General features: G+C 50.0%; 1 protein-coding gene and 1 non-coding gene across 3 annotated transcripts in view; one reads left to right on the top strand and one right to left on the bottom strand.

Annotated features, from left to right (window-relative positions):
• Positions 1–15,242, bottom strand: part of MKI67 (marker of proliferation Ki-67) — a 24,189-nt gene extending 8,947 nt beyond the window's left edge. The window contains exons 1-12 of one of the 2 annotated variants that reach the window (XM_025047511.1): positions 14,987–15,242; positions 14,406–14,596; positions 11,980–12,058; positions 11,768–11,883; positions 8,961–9,012; positions 7,082–7,127; positions 5,574–6,596; positions 4,099–4,274; positions 3,161–3,461; positions 2,945–3,072; positions 2,678–2,849; positions 106–261 (exon numbers count right to left, since the gene is read on the bottom strand). In XM_025047511.1, the coding sequence (XP_024903279.1) occupies positions 106–261; positions 2,678–2,849; positions 2,945–3,072; positions 3,161–3,461; positions 4,099–4,274; positions 5,574–6,596; positions 7,082–7,127; positions 8,961–9,012; positions 11,768–11,883; positions 11,980–12,058; positions 14,406–14,497 (2,341 nt within the window). In that variant the 5' untranslated portion in view covers positions 14,498–14,596; positions 14,987–15,242. The remainder of the gene's footprint in view (positions 1–105; positions 262–2,677; positions 2,850–2,944; positions 3,073–3,160; positions 3,462–4,098; positions 4,275–5,573; positions 6,597–7,081; positions 7,128–8,960; positions 9,013–11,767; positions 11,884–11,979; positions 12,059–14,405; positions 14,597–14,986) is intronic. The other variant, XM_025047512.1, reaches the window with a different exon arrangement.
• LOC112480520 lies at positions 946–1,064 on the top strand. The gene has a single exon (XR_003046619.1). It is a non-coding gene; the product is annotated as a 5S ribosomal RNA (ribosomal RNA).
• Positions 15,243–17,291: the final 2,049 nt, after the last annotated feature.

Below are 17,291 nucleotides of genomic sequence, written 5' to 3'. Positions count from 1 at the left end.
GTAGGGAAATAACACAATAAGCGTTCTACAAAGAAAAACGCCATCTTTAGCTCTCGTGGAGGACATCAAAGTGGTAAGAAAAAAGAAAAAAAATTGCCAACCAACCTGTATTTTTTGTGGTGCGTAGCAGTGTTTCTTCTTCTGAACTAGGGACTGCAAACATTTTTCTGAGCAAATCCTCTGAATTTGAAAAGGTGGTGGGACATATGCTCGTCATTTGCACCTTCTCTTTCGCTGGCGTCTTGAACATTTCGGTTAGCCCTGTGACACGAAAATAGGGGAAAAGCAATGAACAGACAGATCGCTCACACGTGTGAACAACCACGCGGTCCTCACGCACAGAGAAGCGATTATGCCCGGGCAATCCGGGGCGGGGAGAGTCGCAAAAGGGGCTGGTGTGTGAACCGTAAACTTATTTTGTTAAAAGAAGGTGATGGGAAGTTAGATTCCTATCTGCCCTCTTCTTTGCCTTTCTCCTTGGAAAGAAAATTGAACGAAAGAAGTCGCCTGCAGTCTCCTGAAGTCCTGCGCTCTGGTCAAGGGACAGAGGCTGGCCCTCGGCACCTCCCCTCCAGGAGGGCATCTAGAGACCCAGGGCCCACACGCTGCCTTCGAAAAGGTCCTAGGTCATGCAGAAATAAAATGTCTCCACATTTAAAAGATGGCAGAGAGCTGCCTGATTTTAGTATTGTCAAATAATAATATCACTGTCTTTTCATTTTAAGACCAAAAAGTAGTATTAGCATAATCTCAGGAAAGAAAGAACCTCATAGTACTTCAAATGGAAGATTTAACTTTCTGATAAACTCATATTATCGCGAGTTCTCCTCATTTTTTTCATTCTGCCATCATGGATCGAAACACTGTCAGGCACTCGTGTGCAAACTGTTTGGGAAGCCTGTTCTGAAGGCTCCCAAAGCAGCCAACTACTTAAAGACCCCTCTGGTCTATGGCCATGCCACCCTGAACAAGCCCGATCCCGTCTGATCTTGGAAGCTAAGCAGGGTCGGGCCTGGTTAGTACTTGGATGGGAGACCACCTAGGAAGACCAGGTGCTGCAGGCATAAAAAATAAAAAGTAAGGGATTGAAAGCTGACAAAATCCTTGCAATCTGTGAAGTCAACCAAGGGCCGTCTTGCCTATGAAAACAAACAAACAAACAAACAAACAAACACCCTCTGCCACCTGTCAGGCCTTACTTAAAATACCTAGGATTTGGTCTTTAGCACGTGATGATGTTTCAACACGAAAATTACTCACACCAAGGGGTGAACCCTCCTGACTCTCTAGGAAAATGTCTTGAAGGAAGGCTGAGAAAATCCGGTCTTCAGTACTGAGTGTGTAAATTCTATTTATTTTATCTTAAAAATATTTTTGAGGGCGTTTCAATGCTTCGTAGCATATATACATGCATGCTCACACGTTCACATAACTTACGGGGACACACAGGTACACGTATATCTGCATCCTGGGAGGTAGATGTGCAACATTTTCTACTCGCAGAGCTTGCTACCAAAACTCCGGTTAGCGATGCCCTACAATGTCGTGGGTTTTTAAAAAACTAAAAGCATCGATCCAAATACAACGCTAATCAGAGGGTATCTCATACAAGTTATACAGAGAACACCACCTGTTCCGTCTAAAAAATAAACAGAAGGTTCTACCCAATGTGATCAAGTCTCACTTCCCTCCCCCAATGTCGAAAGTGGAACCACGGGGTCAAACTCGGTCGATTCTATTTATTTTATCTTAAAAATATTTTTGAGGGCGTTTCAATGCTTCGTAGCATATATACATGCATGCTCACACGTTCACATAACTTACGGGGACACACAGGTACACGTATATCTGCATCCTGGGAGGTAGATGTGCAACATTTTCTACTCGCAGAGCTTGCTACCAAAACTCCGGTTAGCGATGCCCTACAATGTCGTGGGTTTTTAAAAAACTAAAAGCATCGATCCCAATACGACGCTAATCAGAGGGTATCTCCCACGAGTTATACAGAGAACAGCACCTGTTCCGTCTAAAAATCTGCCAGGAAATAAACACAAGGTTCTACCCAATGCGATCAAGTCTCACCTCCCTCCACCAACGTCAAAAGTGGAACCACGGGGTCTAACTCGGTCCCATGAAATGCAAGCCCCGGGTTCCTGCGGTGCTTCTGATCTGGCACCATAAGCAAGTCACAGCCCACTCCTACCGAGAATGGCCACACTGGCTAAAGTACGCTACTAATGCTCAAAGGAAACCTTCTCACAGGCCTTGGTTCCCCAAAACAGTAAAGCTACGAAAAGGAAAGGAAATCTTGAAGAAGCAAGGCGTCGCTCACACCGATTGCCCCAAGTCTGGGTAATCATTTAGTGCAAACGCAGGGGAGGGGCACGCACAAGAGCAAGTCCGCCTTCTTCCCCGGAGCGGGCTGCAGTTCTGCGCATGCGTGCCGCTCTCCGAGGTACTGACGTGAATTTACCGCTCGCACCTGTTTCCTTCAGGGTGCGTAGTCCCCAGATTGTCAGGGGCCTGTCCCTGTTCTCCCACCCAGCTTTCTCTCCCTCGAGCATCACGCCCCGGAAGCTGGCCGGTCCCTTTACTCTGCCGCCCCGCCCACAGCAGGTAAGCAGCACAGCACCCAGCACGCCCTCACCCGTGGGAGTGTCAAAGGCTTGTGTTTTACCTGAAAGATCTTCATTAAAGTCGGCTTTTCTGCTGAATATGAAGCTGTTCAGCATTCTGCAGGGCCGGGCGGGCGCGTTTACCTTCTCCAGGTGAGCTTTCCCTATGACTATAGTACACGGCGAGTTTGCGTGGCCGGTGCTGGACGGATGGTGGACGCTGCCCACGGGCTTCTGGAAAAAATCGGGAACACAACAGTGTCAAAGCACAGACCCACACTTGGCGTAATCGTCAACAACGTCTGGTGTACAGGGCGGCCCGCCTCTACCGTGCACACCTTCGGCATATTGCTTCTCCGTTGCCGTTTGCTCGGGGGCCTTTGGGCGCTGCGTTTGGCGACTTTGGTTTGCGCTTGTTTGGCGCTGAGCCTCACGACGTCCGCCCACGATTTCGCCACTGTCAAAAGGAAAAGATGTTCAGACTTCCCCAAACCAGCACAGGCGGGAAAACCCGATTAAAACCCATGTGTCCCCACCATGCTGACCGATTAGGTTGGCCTCGGAGGCGCCGCTCCGCCTCTTGGAGTGAATGGCCTGCAGGAGCTCCAGCTGGCTGCGCCCCATGGACGGCCTGGGGGGCCTGCCGCTGCTCCGCCGGCCCCCGCTCCGCGGAAGGTCTGTCCCCTGTGCACACGGTGGCCCGGAGGGCAGCGGGCGCGCGCCGTGCGTGTGCGCAGCCGCGGGGCCCGTGGGAGTCCGGGCCGGCAGGCTGGGAAGCGCGTTCTGTGCAGGTGTCCCCAAGCGGATCTCCGATGCGTCATCCTTCCCCGAGGGCGGAGGCTGCTCCTGAGGAGATGGAAACGCCCCTGAGAAGCCTGGCCGCGAGGCCACCCCAAGGACAGCTGCGGCCCGTGTCCAAGCATCCAAACATTGCCACCTCCACCTGCGGATGCCGGCACGGGCAGGTCTGTCCCCCTCCCATGAGGGGCAAGAAAGAGACCAAAAAGCAGCCAGCAAGTCTTATGTGGGGTATTTCAGGGGACAACACAGCCTGGGGCAGCTGATCAAAAGTTCTGAACAGCTGGCTGTGACAATCTCAGGTGTGCGCGCCCCAGATTGCCCCCTCACCTTGCAATTCTAAAAGAAAAAGTGACCAGCTTATGGCTATGTGTCCAGCCGGCTCCAGATTCTTTTAGATTGCTAGTTTTCACTGTCGCCCCAGAGTGACCTCTGATCCTGTAAGCCCCGGGCAGGAAAAGGAAGCGTTCTGAGGTCCCACCTGTGCCCGCCACCTGGCAGCCAGTGGTTAGGAGCCCAGGTGTTCGTTTGCCCACCCAGGTCAATGAGCTCTCACTTAGATTTTTTTACTTTTACTTCTTTATTAAAAAAGAAAGGTCTTAGTTGTAATTCTACGGCATGAGGAGCTTGGAAAGGAATGTGCCAAGGACATGAGTCGGCACCGGACGCTGCCTGCTGAGCGTACCTTGATGATCTTCTTCAGGACGGCTGGTGTGTGGGTTCCCAGGGACCTCCTCTTCGTTGGCGTTTCTCCTCTTTTGAGGGGTGTATTGGGAGGTAGGTTTTCATCAAATAATTCTGGTCTCAGATGACCACCGAAGGAGACCCGCCTTCTCTTGGAGGGCACCCCCTCCATCTTATCTAAGGTAATGAACACAAACGGGGAAAGGGGCTGAGAACCATATCCGTACTCACGACTGGTTTCAAACCGCTGTTAAAGACAAACTGACAGCATGGAATTCAGGGACCCAACGTCGACAGCACACCCTCATTCCCTTGTGACGCTGGCGAAGCTGACGCAGCTCTAAGAGCTCGTGAAAGGTCAGGGTCGACCCACAGAGACATCATGTCCCAGCTTGACAGCACAAAGATACTTTTTAAACGCTGAAGAGTCCTGTGTAGGACCGGCCTGCAGCGGAGGCTCTCACTGTGGAGCGGGGGCCTGACGCAGGTGGATGCAGCGGTGGCCCAAGGGGACCATCCCAAGACATGGACTTGGGCCTCCCCCAGACCCATCCTGTGAGCAGAATGAGCATGAGACCTCAGGCGATTCTCACAGACAGCTCTCGCAACTCAGCCCCCTGGATGCGTCTTTATGAACCGCCAATCAAGATAAATCCTGTCCAAACAGGAGACTCATGGAACATTGTGACCGATGTGAGCAGGTCTCAGTCTGGAGCGCTGCAGCGCCCCACACAGCAGGCCGCTGCAGAAGCAGAGCCCCGACAGTCAGCGTGCTGCCCCAGACACCTGGGGACCCCTGAAGAGAGCAGGGTGCCCGCAGCTGCCAAGCTTGCTACAGATACAGAGGCCCTCCCTCCGCCACTCCCCGTGACATCAGGTTGTCAGTTTCCCCATTTGCAAACTGGTGATGACAAGACTTCCTGTGCCGGGGACAGCGCTGTCTGCTTGACGTCAGCAGTGCAAAGGCAGCAATCCACGCAGCACCAGGGTGCCAGTGTAGGCCAGTGTCTCGTAAGACGCTATGTGCACGAGACCCTGAGACCAGACTAGAGATACCTGAGGGCCACCATGTCATGAAAGATCTCCGAGGGACTTCCGTGACTTAACCTACAGGATCGAACTCAGGAGACAGACGCCTGGTCAGAACCGAACGTCCTGTGCAAAGCGAATGTGCTTATTCTCCTTTCTGGGCTGCAGACGCCAGAGGAGAAGCAAACGCTGTTGGACCAGCCTACCTGAGGCGCCCTGCCGTGTCCCCCTAACTACCTGCACCTGCCACCCCCGTCAGGCTCACCCAGGTCCTGGCTGCAAAGCTCTCGGGGTGGACAGGGAACACGGCCACCTTATCATTGTTCCTAGTGCCGCGTGGGTTCCCGGCCACGGAGCGAATGGTCACTGAAGGAAGGAAGGTCTCGTTAGCTCACTGGGGGGATGCGCGCTTTGGGGGAAAATACGTTTCCAGGTAAGTGGACTTACTGACGTCCTCGGCGGAGTTGCTGACGTCCAGCGGCTCGGGCGTGCTCAGGGGACTGTCTGGAACCTTCCTCTCCGCTTGAGCGCGCAGCGGGCTGAGCGGGGCTGGAGCCTGAGTTTCCGCGTCCACGGCGAGCATGTCCGCGTCTGCAGGGACGCTGCTCCGCCGCTTTTTGGACGAGGCTTTTTCTGGTGTATTTCTCGACTTATCGGCACCGTCGTCTCGAGTGGCGGTCTGGGTCTGGGTCCTAGTTAAGATCCTCTCGGGAGCAGACAGTCCGCCGCCCGCCCCGAGGCTGACATGGGGACTCAGGCTCACGGAGTCACCCCCGCGGCTCCGGTCTCCGCCCGGCCCAGGTCGCGAGGAGTTTTGCTGCAGGCACGGTGCCGGGCTCTCACTCTTGGTCAGCTCCCTGGGGGCGACACGGGGACCCACGGCGTCCCTGGGCGTCTGAGCGGGCCCCACGTCCGTTCTCCTGGCCTCTGTCCGGCCGCGGCCCCGATCCCCGGAGGCAGACCCCACCTCACTTTGGGAGCGCGGGCCCGACCTCCGCCCAGGCTTTGGGGAGACCCACAGCTGTGCCGCGCCCTGGGAGCCAACAGCACTTCCGTTGTCTGTCGTGCGGTGACTCCGTGACCCTGACCTTCTACGATTCTGTAGAACATTTTCCTTTTCTGACTTCACGTCTAACTCTTCCTTCAGAGACTCATAAAGCTTCCTAAAGGGAGACTCATTTTCTCCACACTTCTCGAGACACCGCGTAGAAGGACAAGTCAGTTCTCCACTCCCGCTCACTGAGGTTACACTGGAATCTTCTCTAAACTCGCTGGCAGTGGGACCCGCTGCGTTTTTGCCGTCATCTCCAGGAAGTGCTGAGGAAGGAACGTCAGGTGTTTTCCTGGCACCGGGCTCACCCGAGGCACGAGGAATGCCATGGGCAGCGCCGACACCCTCTGCGTGCACAGGGCCTGAGACACCTTCCTCAGTGACTTCTGAACGGGTGTTGGGATCTTGAACGTTCCCGTCTTGGCAGTGAGTTATGAAATAAGAAACAAAAGTTCAAGACTTTCTCAAAGATGAACACGCGCAGCATTCACAATTTAAAACTGTTTCAAACTGGCTTGTAACCTAGCTTTTCACTTAGCCTGCAAATTGCTTCATGCCCGGAATGTGGAATAACGATATTCTGATACCAGTATTGTGATCCAAATAAATCAATCCCAGGAGCCTCCTCTAACCAATCTGAGACATTGAATGCTATTAATCCACTCGGAATCAAGCCGACAAGTGGATCTATATGTCTACACTCTCTAAGAAGCATGGCGCCCCACACGTCACTTAAGAAAAAAGCTAGCTCAGGTGTCTGCCTATGTTTGTCAAGTTAAATGACACAACCTCCCATCCTCCGTGAGCCTGCTCTAGGATACTCTTGTGCCTGTCACTTCCTTGCCACATGCTACGCAGGGAACTGACCGTGAAGGATCCAGGAACAAAACCCAAAGCTACTAACCAGGGTCAGAAGAGAAGTCAGACCTCGGGCCCTGATGCGGAGACACCTGTGAATCGGCAAAGTAACAGAGGTGAGTCAGAGACGTTCCCGGCACCCGCAGTCAGATGTATTAAATATTCTTCCTACTGATGACCTTCACCAAACTGTTAGGGGCTTTGAGAAACTAAATCCGAGACATTCAGCTGCTACTGCTCGCTGAATACAACTGTTTCTTAGCGGATTTTAAGAAATACCTTGATAGAGAAACAAACTGGAAGCTAAAAATTGTTTAAATTGAACCGCAGTGAGTTTTTATAACTTCCTCAAACTTCTTTCTTGTCATCATATGAAGGAAGAACCAAAGTTAAAACTAAACATCGCCTGCACAGTAGTATCCGTGACTCTACCTAAGGCACAGAATTACTGACTTCATACTCGGTTTCATCAGAAAGTGGCTGCAGGACTGTGGTGAACTCAGGCCCCAGCCAGCACGTGTGCTCCCGGCTGGCGGATATTTACGTTAGAGCAGCCACAGTGCAGCCGAGGCCCGGCCCCCCGAGAGTGCAGGGGTCACACCCAGCCCACCCACGTGGACCCTAAATCAGCACCTTCATAACCTTCCTCAGGGAATGTTTCCGGGGGCCGAGGAACGACTCAGAACAACACATACTTAAGATACAAAAGTCCAGCGTTGTTTCAATTATTAAGGAGAAAGAAAAAAATCACAAAATACATCCAAAAGGCAAATAATTTCACTTCCTTCTTTAATCAATTTCAGATTGCTTGGTATCTCACACGTTGCTTCTCACACTTCTCATGCGAAGGGTCAGTTTCTAATTTCCAACCTGACGTTGACCAAGACTCTTACGACTAAACAATGAAAATGAATTAAAATTTAAAAATATGTACAAAATATAAGCCCCTACTTTTTGTACTGTTATATTCAATAGCCATAAAATTAACTGTCGAATTGCTATAATGTGTTCTCACTGTTCAATTTTAGTACTTAATCGCAATCCAGACAGTAAACAGACACTGAGACCACTTAACCAACCCATTATCCAGGTTTGGGGCTGGCTCTCTTACACCTAACAAGTTAGAATGGTGGCTGGTGGGTGAGATACCTTGAAAGCTAGTTTTCCCCCAAAGCGGATAAGCAGCGGGGTCGGCATTAAGGCCACGTCTCTAGGGCGGAAAGAGCACTTAGCTGGAGCAGAGCTTCTATAAGTCACTGCCTGCTGATTTCAAGTGACAAGACTAAGCCCGTGACTTCCAACCTAGTCCTGGGAGACTAGCTTGGGTAGCTTTGTAAAAAGTAAAATAGAAACTCTCCGCATTTACCTTAAACCTTCTAAGCCCTAGTAAACCTCCAAGGATGGGTCCAGAACTGCGTTTTTATAAGCTGCACCCTTTGGAATATGTTTCCTTCAATGATGGACACGAGTGTGAAGATGCTCGCACATGACACAGCATGCTAACTCTCTTCCAGGGTCATGGGTCACCTGCCCATCAAAATGGAAAGCACCAGCAGTACTCACAGCCCTCACACAGTTACTTCATAGAAGTAAGACGGATGAGGACAACGGAAGATGAGGTGAGCCACCGGATAATGTACTTCCAGAATTTTAGTTGTGTATTAGGGCGTCCTAACCAAAGATTTGCAAGATCAGACCGAGAGAAACTCTGGGATCTTTGGGGCCAAAAGTGTACGACTGACTCAAGACTCATTTTGAATAAAAGAGGAAGTATAGTTTTAAATTATTTTAATCTAAGTTCAATTTGTTTTAACACCTTGGTTACACTTCCCTACTGTAACTGGTAAGTCATCTGCCCTTGGAAGAAACCACACATATAAATGATTTCCCACCATCGTGCAAAAGTTGGATAAAACCCCCATCACCTGTTCACGTCTCTGTCCTGGAAACTCAGTCGTCTGGCTTTCATTCTCATACCTGAGGTGCAAAGAATGAGACACACATTCAGATTACAGATCTGTGACGGATGGCAAAGCCTGCGTATCAGATTAACGTCCAAGGAGCAAGGAACAGAATTCAGGTTTTGTTTAAAACCTGTTCCTGGAAATTAAAAAGTTAGAGTTGGGCAAGTGTTTTTACACAAAACTTAGACGAGTTGCCTCAAGCTTTTTTTGGAACCCCACTGTCTAAGGCTGAGGATGCAGACTAATTTTTTGCAGTCGACGAGCTCGTATGCTTCACACCCCCGAGCAGCTCCTGCGTGTGAACCCTCTGCGCGTCAGAGCAGAATCAGGCTTCCGCTTGTTCCCATCCATGGGAATCCTGATGACTTGGAGGGTCACCCAGGAAGCCCAGTGGGGTCCACACCTTCCCCACTGTGTGACGTCACAGTGGTTCTGTGGGAACCACAAAGCGAGGGGTACTTTAAGATCATACGACATCCTCTTCGGTTTCCCACTTTTTCCATCTGTATCTGAACCATGACAGGCGCATTTCATGGCTGATAGATACTTAGCACCATACAGAGCTGTTCTCAGACCTCAGCTATAGATTCACGGACAACCTTTTGAAATGCATACGGAACTTAGGTTCTTCCATGAAATGGCCCGATTTGAATTTAGAGGCCACCTGAGTAGGATCTGAAGCAGCGGGGTACCTGGATTTGTTTCTTGGGGAGCAGAGCTCTTTGTCCAGCCCCCTCCCCGCCCCGGACCCATTTCCTAGTCATCGTTGGAGGCGCTCACTCATCTCTATTATTCTCAGCTCAAACAGTTTCTCCTTTGGGCAAAAGTCCTGGTCTCTATTCCACAGCAAATCTTCCTACCTAGAAGTCTCTATCAATAACAATACCTTTGAAAAACGAAGGCAAATTCACCAAAAGCACAGTAAAAGAAAGGACCAGGATGTTCAAATGGTATGTTAATAAGTATCTATTTAATACGAATGAAGGCCACAAAAAAGGTAGAGTTGTTTAGCAGAATAGATTAAAAAATGACCCAACTATACGTTCCTACAAGGGATGCAGTTTAGATTCAAAGACATAAATATGAAGAAAGTAAAAGACACACCAAGCGAAGAGTCACCAGAACAAGCTGGGGAGGCTACACGAATATCGGACAAAGCAGACTCTAAGGTAATAATTGTTCACAGAGACCAGGCCCATTTTATAATGATAAATGGGTCAATCTATCGAGGAGAAAACCGATTACAAACCAAACTGCACCTAACAGCTGGTCCCCAGAGATACCTACACACTAAGGATTATGAGAAGTTGAAAGTATGTGGCAGCAAAAATGGCAGCACGCAATCACTAATCCAAAGCATTGCTAAGGGTACAGGACGTTTCACAATGATAAACAAGAAAGCTTCATCCACCGGGAAGAGATAATAATAACAGAAAGCAAAACCCGACAGAGCTATCAAACGAAAACAAACAAGAAACCTCAACGCATGATTTTAACTTACCTGTCTGAGTAACTAAGAATTGGAGGGAAAATCAAGATGATTCCAGAGTTAGAAATTTGAATCTAATGGCCATAGACACAAGAACACTGAACCAAGTAGCTAGAGAATACACATTCTTTTCAAACGCACAGGACAGATTAGTAAAAAAATTAACCATTAACCCTATCCGATCACAAAGCAAGCAAGCCCTGACTCATTTCAAGAATGAGGTTACTCAAACGTCCATCCAGAATGAATAAATTGTGTATGATTGGGTGTATATAACTGCACATATTACTTCGATGGAACACGTATGCAGAGAGAAGCAACAGACTTTGACATCCATGCTCTGAATCTCACCACAAGTCGGTTGCAAATACTTCATTATTTCAAGTGTTTGGGCATTTAATACAGACAGACAAAGCCGTGGTGGTTAGGGGTGCAGGCCTGTGCAGTGGAACTCCAAGGACTGTCATGCCGTCGGAAAGCCACGCTCGTGATTTACTTGGTGAGAGACAGCAGTGACCGGAAGACGCAGGAAAGCAGCCCCGAAAAACGCTGCGGTTGTGCCTCGGGGGCGGGTCAGCTTGCGGGGGTTGCCGTAACTCAACGCCACACACCGGGGCTCAAACAGCAGGCACTTATGCTCTCACGGTTCTGGTTCCGGAGGCTGGCAGCCGGAGGTCCAGGGGTCGCAGGGCGGGTCCCTCTGAGTCACCGCTCCCCTGGCTTCTGTGTCCTCGTCTCTTCTTAAAGGACACCGGTCAGGTTGGACTAGGGCCCACTCTACAGGTCTCATTTGAACTTAATCTCCTCTTTAAGGCCCTATCTCCAAACGCAGATACATTCTGAGGGACTGGGGGTTAGGACTTTAGCGCAGGAATTTTGGGGGTCCCCACCATTCAGCCCATAACGTGATGATCACAGGGCTGTTTATTCATCTCATTCTGTTCCTTTCTCTATGAATGTATCTTACTTTAAAAAAAAATAAAAGTAAAAATAAAAGAATAAAAGCCCTAAAAAAACGCATGCGGTTTCACAATACTTAAAACAAAATGAAACTTCCGTAGGGCCCAGCTGCCCTTCCACAGTTACCTGTGCTCAAATCCTGGAACTGGGTCCCAGCGGCCCAGGTGTCAGGTGACTTTAGATTAAGAATTAGCGTGGAAAATGACACTCTCGAACACTCTGACACATTCGCCCGTGTTGAAGGACCACGGAGGGTCAACAAGGCTGGTTCCTGGTGGACCAGGAGGCCGCCGTTTCTTGCCCAGTGACTTTTACGCACCTGAAGGAACGATCGACGATAGTTATCATGTCTCCGTGCTTCAGCTGCACGGGCTCGTCAATAACGGATCCGTTCACCTGTGTTGGATTCGTGGCACTGAAATTAAACAACGTTGCCTACGAGTGGAAAACAAAAAGGGGAGGGATATGTAATAAGCAGGTAAAAAGCGAAGCGAGTGGTTTTCAAAAACAGACTTCGAAAAGCCTCTTTACCTTCTGCCCGCTGATCTCGATTTTGCAGTGCTGCTTCGACACCACAGGAAGCTGGATGCGAATGTCACACTCGATACCCCTTCGTCGAAAATGAATTAAAGACTTTTTAGATTGTCGCAACTTTTTAAAAAATGATGCCAACGTTTCAAAGTAAAACAGCATTTGACTACGTGTCCGATCTGTAAGCATGGCGACGTCAAGGAACACACTGGGTCATGCGAATGATCTTTGCCGTTTGCGCATAATTCTTACAAGTATTGTACAAGCAACTATTACGGATCTTTAAAACTTAGATCACTTCAAAATAATTGTATTAGAATATAAATTGATTTGCCTTTAACTAAAATATCTATGCTTCTAAGATTCAACTAAAGGAATATTTTTATATCAGTTTGGAAAATAATTACTTTTAATACTCTGCTTTTTCTTCTATAAAAAGGTTTGTGTGCATTTATTTGTAATGTTATGCATATTTTAAGGTTTAGCCATCACCAAAAGTGCTGTATTTTATGCTAGCACCTCTCTGTGCCCCAGTTTCTTCATATACAAAGAAAGAATTACATTAGCACACATCGCGGTGTTCTTCAGACAATTAAATGAGTTACTCACACCTGTCATTTACCTGGCGCACAGCAAATGCTATTACTCGTGAGCTTTTTATTGTTGCTTTTAAAACAGTATTAACTGACAGATTCGCAAGGCTCCTATCACTAAAAATACTAATCTGCCAGCAACAAAAAAACATTCTCTAGATTCTACTTGTCTTTTCACAAATAGCAGGAAGCACCAGGAAGGAGGATTCCCCAACACGCAGAAACTCATCAAGGTCCTTGGTGAGGTCTCTGGGTCCCTGGTGTCCCCATGGCCACCCTGTGGTTTTCTAAGCTTGGATGACTGTACCCTCTCTTCTCCATTCTCAGCAGGAGCCTCTGGAGTCTCAGTTCTTTTCCTACCCAAGTCCTATGAGCAAACCAATTGGTTTCTAAATTATAAAATCTTATATAAAAATAGGCTTATTCGCTGCTGTATAATAACTAGAATGGCTGCCCTTTGATACCAGAATGTTTTCATACATTTTTCTATAGAAGAGAAAAGAAGCTATGGAAAGTGAACAGCTACTTTAAATCAAAGAAGAGAATTTGATTTGGAGGCATCAGAATATTCCAGCAAGAGGGAGCGACTATCTCATTAGAACTGAGAGTCTGTCCAGCAGGAGACCGCCAGCCGGATCAGTCATATAGAAGATGGCTCTTCGCCGTTGCGTGTTGACAGTGTAGGCCGGCCGGATAATTCTCCACAGTGGGATCTGTCCCATGCACCACGGGACGCCTAGCAGGATCCCTGCCCTCCGCTCACTGGTGCCAGCAGCGTCGGCCTCCCACATTGTGACACGGAAAAATGTCTCCTGGGGGGCAAGGTGGCCCCCAGTTGAGAACCACTGCTATATACCAATTCCAATTCTCCACAGCCCATGTTTCCACTGGACACTGACCAGAGCGCTAAGCCCTCGTGACCTCTTACTTGCCTGAGCCCGTACCAGGCACCAACGACACAGTTATTACCCCAACGGTCCTGCCTCCGGGGAGCTCAGCGGTGGGGCAGCTGCCTGGACGCGTGACCGCGTGTGGCATCAGGAAAAACAAGAGCCCTGTTCACCAAAGGCTCCTTTTCAGGTCACAGTTGGACTGACATCTGAAAGTTGGAAAGGACTCACTCATGGGAGGATGGAGAGAACATTCCAGTCACAAAGTTCAAACCCGCTAAAAGCATCAGGGTGAGCTAGGGCCTGGAACGTCTGAGGTGGCATGCACAGGGTATGGGTCCAAGGGGTCGGGGTGGCACCACACAGGGTTCTATGAGCCCGGGGGGTGGGGGGGGGTGACCTATCATTTGTCTAAAAGGCACATGTTAGAAATCAAGAGGGGGTGCAATTAGTAATGTCGCCTGTGCTAGGGGAGCCACAGTTATCACCACCACACACACAGGAGGGCTTTCCCACCCATTTTTGTTTTTCTCTAAAGTCCGGCAAGCCATACAGGAGCTTCCTTCTCCATTTGTTCTACAGTGTCCCCCAGAAGCCAATGAATGCAACCTTTTGGAGGGACTTCGCATAAACAGCTGTCTTCTGAAGACCGCCTGAAGTGAATCAGGATTTGAGATCATCTATATTTTTCTCCACTTAAAGATGTTTATCAAATCAACTTTAACGTTTATGTTTGACTCAAAAACACAGTTAACATATAGACATTGTTTTCAAACTTCTGTTTTGTAATAAACAACTACGTGAAGCTGACAACACAGAGGAAGCCTCAACAAACGTGGGGGCAGGAACGACGCCGAGAGCCGGGTTTCCGGCCTGTTAATCTGTCCTTATTAAGATATTGAGGTCTTTTCAGCTAAACCGTCCACGCGTGCGCAGGGCTCACCTCCCGAACAAGCAGGTGCTGAGGCTCAGTGGAAAGTGGGGGCCGTCGACCCCGCTCCTTTTGATGGTGACAAGGCGTCCTGTAGGACCCATTTTCAAGACCAGAACTTGAGTAGCACCCGTACAGGAAGTTCAGGCATGAAAGTCACTGAAGCAAGCTCCGAGCGACTCCTTCACCGCAGGGACACACCGCTGCATAAAACGACAAAAAGAGAACACGCGGCGTGGGGCGGGGGGCGGCAAAGAGCTAAGAAGTCACTCTAAGTGACCAACTGAGGTTGCTTGGACAATTCACCGATGCCCTGCCATCCGGGCACACACCTTATTTGACATCTGTGAGAGATCCAGCCACACCCTGGGCTGTCCCCCAGGGCGCCCTCCAGCACCCAGCGCCCCCAAAGACTTGCGGCCGAGACGCCGCCCACCGTAGTCACATCTCCGGGTGGTTCCCACCGAGACCCCGAGCCCGAGCCCAGAATGAGCCGGGCCCAGGCCGCGCCCCCGGCGTGGGTCTCCGCAGAGCCAGGAGGGGTCCCTGCGGCTCCGGCCTCCGGCCTCCGCCCCCGTGGTGCCCCGACTTACCCAGGTCGAATCACCGCGACCAATGGGTCCACCGCTCGCGGGGGCGCAACCCAAAGTCCGCACGGTGAGGAGCCGGCAACGTGTCCACTTGCGTCCACCGCCCGCCCCGCGCTACAGGGTCCGGGACTCAGCCCGCGGGCCCGTGCCCACCTCCGCCGCAGTCCCCGCTCCCCCCTCCGTCGCCCTTGCGGGTGACCCGCTGGCCCGCCCAGGTACGTCCGCTAGGTGCCCGGCGTTGACGGCGCCGGCGCGGAAAGCCGCCCGCCTCGTTTTCCCGATTCAAATGAAAACAGCGATTCAAATTTGGCGCAAAGCGCTGCGATTGGACGGGGCGGCGCGGCGGGCGACCAATGGCAAGGGGTGGGGGCGGAGCTCGAGGGCCGAGGCGGGCCCGCGGGCTCCCAGAGCCCCGGCTAGGGACAGCTCGAAACCCGCGGAAATGAAATTCGGTCCCGCCGCCGCCGCCGCCGCCAACCCTCTCACGCTTCTTTAAGGACTGAATGTAATTGCACAATCAGCAATTGTACACAATATGTTACTCATTGCTGGAAGGTTTAAAAATCTTTAGTTTCTATATCTCCCCAAAGATTACCAATTATTATAAGCAATTTCTGTTTCTTTTCCCAGTTATGCAATATTATTTTCTTTCAAAGACACACTAAAAAGGCCATAATATACACATTGTTCTATACGTGTGCTCTCTGCTTAATAAACCTGCAGGCTATTCATACTGAACACGCCTCTTACTTTCTCTTTGAGGCCGCCGAGTGTTTGGCTTGAGAAGCTGTAATTTATCTAACCACTACTATTGTGTACATTTAGGTGTCCAATGTTTTCCTGTTAGAAAAACGTTCTTCAATTTAAAAGCCTCGTGCATGACAGTGGATGGATTCTAAAATAACCACAGGATTTCTCCCCAGAGCCACTTGCCTGGTGTGGGAGAGGGAGGGGGCTTCTCTGGGACAAAGTGGTGTGAGTGAATGGATCCCAAATGTGCCTGCCCTGCTTGTCACCTCCCTCCTGTCAGTCACCCCACACCCCTGGGAGCTTGGCTCCCATTTATCTGGATTCTCACCACGTAGACTAGGGACACCTGAGGGGGCCTGAGATGCTTGCAAGAGGTCCAAGAGGTGAAAAACATATTTGTAACAAGGTCAGATGTTCTTTGCCCCATTTGCTCATTTCCTGATGAGTGTCAGTGGGGTTTCCCAAATGCAGAAGCAAAACTGAGAATCCAGCTGTCTTGTACTAAATCGGGTATTACAGAGAATTGCAAAAATATAAAGTAACGCTGCTCTTTCCCATTATTTTGTGTTGGATAATGGAAACATATTTCATTAAAAGATTGTTTATATTTACACTGAATGAGTTCATCCTTGTGTTAAAATAAGTTGACAGATGAAGTTTTTAAAATTATTCAGTTAATAACCTACATAAACAAAATCTCTTAGTGGTCCTCAATGATTTTTAAGAGTAAAGGGACCGTGAGACCAAACAGTTTGAGCCATTCTGCCCCTAAGCGACAACCCAGGGACTGCTGCCTCCGGGAACGGTGAAAAGCTCCTAGGAACGGGAAGTGAACGTCCAGGACCTCCAGCTCTGTCTGGGACAAGGACGGTGTGGACAATTTAAATGCCCAGATGCTATTAACCTTCTTCGGGAGATTAGTTTCCAGGTCCTCCCCCCTCTTACACCAAAAACAAAACATCAAACAAACAAAAACACAAAAGCTCATCTCTGAAGAACCCCGTAAAATGCTATTTTTGTCCCTCTAATTACTGCTTCTGATCAGAAACGGTTCTGTGACCCTCCTCCCGCAGCCTAATTAGAAGTAGGAGGTGCTACGCTTCCTGTCAGGTAATCTCACAAACACCATTCAGCTCCCAAGAGAGGGCAGGAAACTGAAGGGAGGACTCAAGGGTCCTCAGGGTGGTGGGCTTAGGTCTGCGTGCGCACAGCCCTCTCCAAACTGCTTGATGACACACTTCTGTAGGGTTGGGAGCTTGGCCCACAGCCTGGGGCTTCCTTAAAGCACAGATCTCACTCCTGCGAGGAGAGCCCCACGCACCCTTTGCAGGGCCGGCATCTGGGCCCCACGCTCCTTTCCAGCACTGCCGGAGTCTCTAAAAAAGGGCACGCGGGTTAGAGACCTTGGAGTTAGGGCACCGCTGCCCTAGACCGGCAGGTACCGGTTTTCCAGCGGCGTCTGCGAACCTGGCCAGTTTTCCGGGAATCGGTTCCACATCCTCACAGTCGATCAGCCAAGGCAGTTCTCGTCCCGGCCCCTTCCCCGGCCCCTGCCCCC

The sequence above is a fragment of the Pteropus alecto genome, unplaced genomic scaffold (genome assembly GCF_000325575.1).
Source record: "Pteropus alecto unplaced genomic scaffold, ASM32557v1 scaffold74, whole genome shotgun sequence".
Lineage (NCBI taxonomy): Eukaryota > Metazoa > Chordata > Mammalia > Chiroptera > Pteropodidae > Pteropus > Pteropus alecto.
Note: the sequence above shows the minus strand (reverse complement) of the source record. Positions and strands in the feature narration are given on the sequence as shown.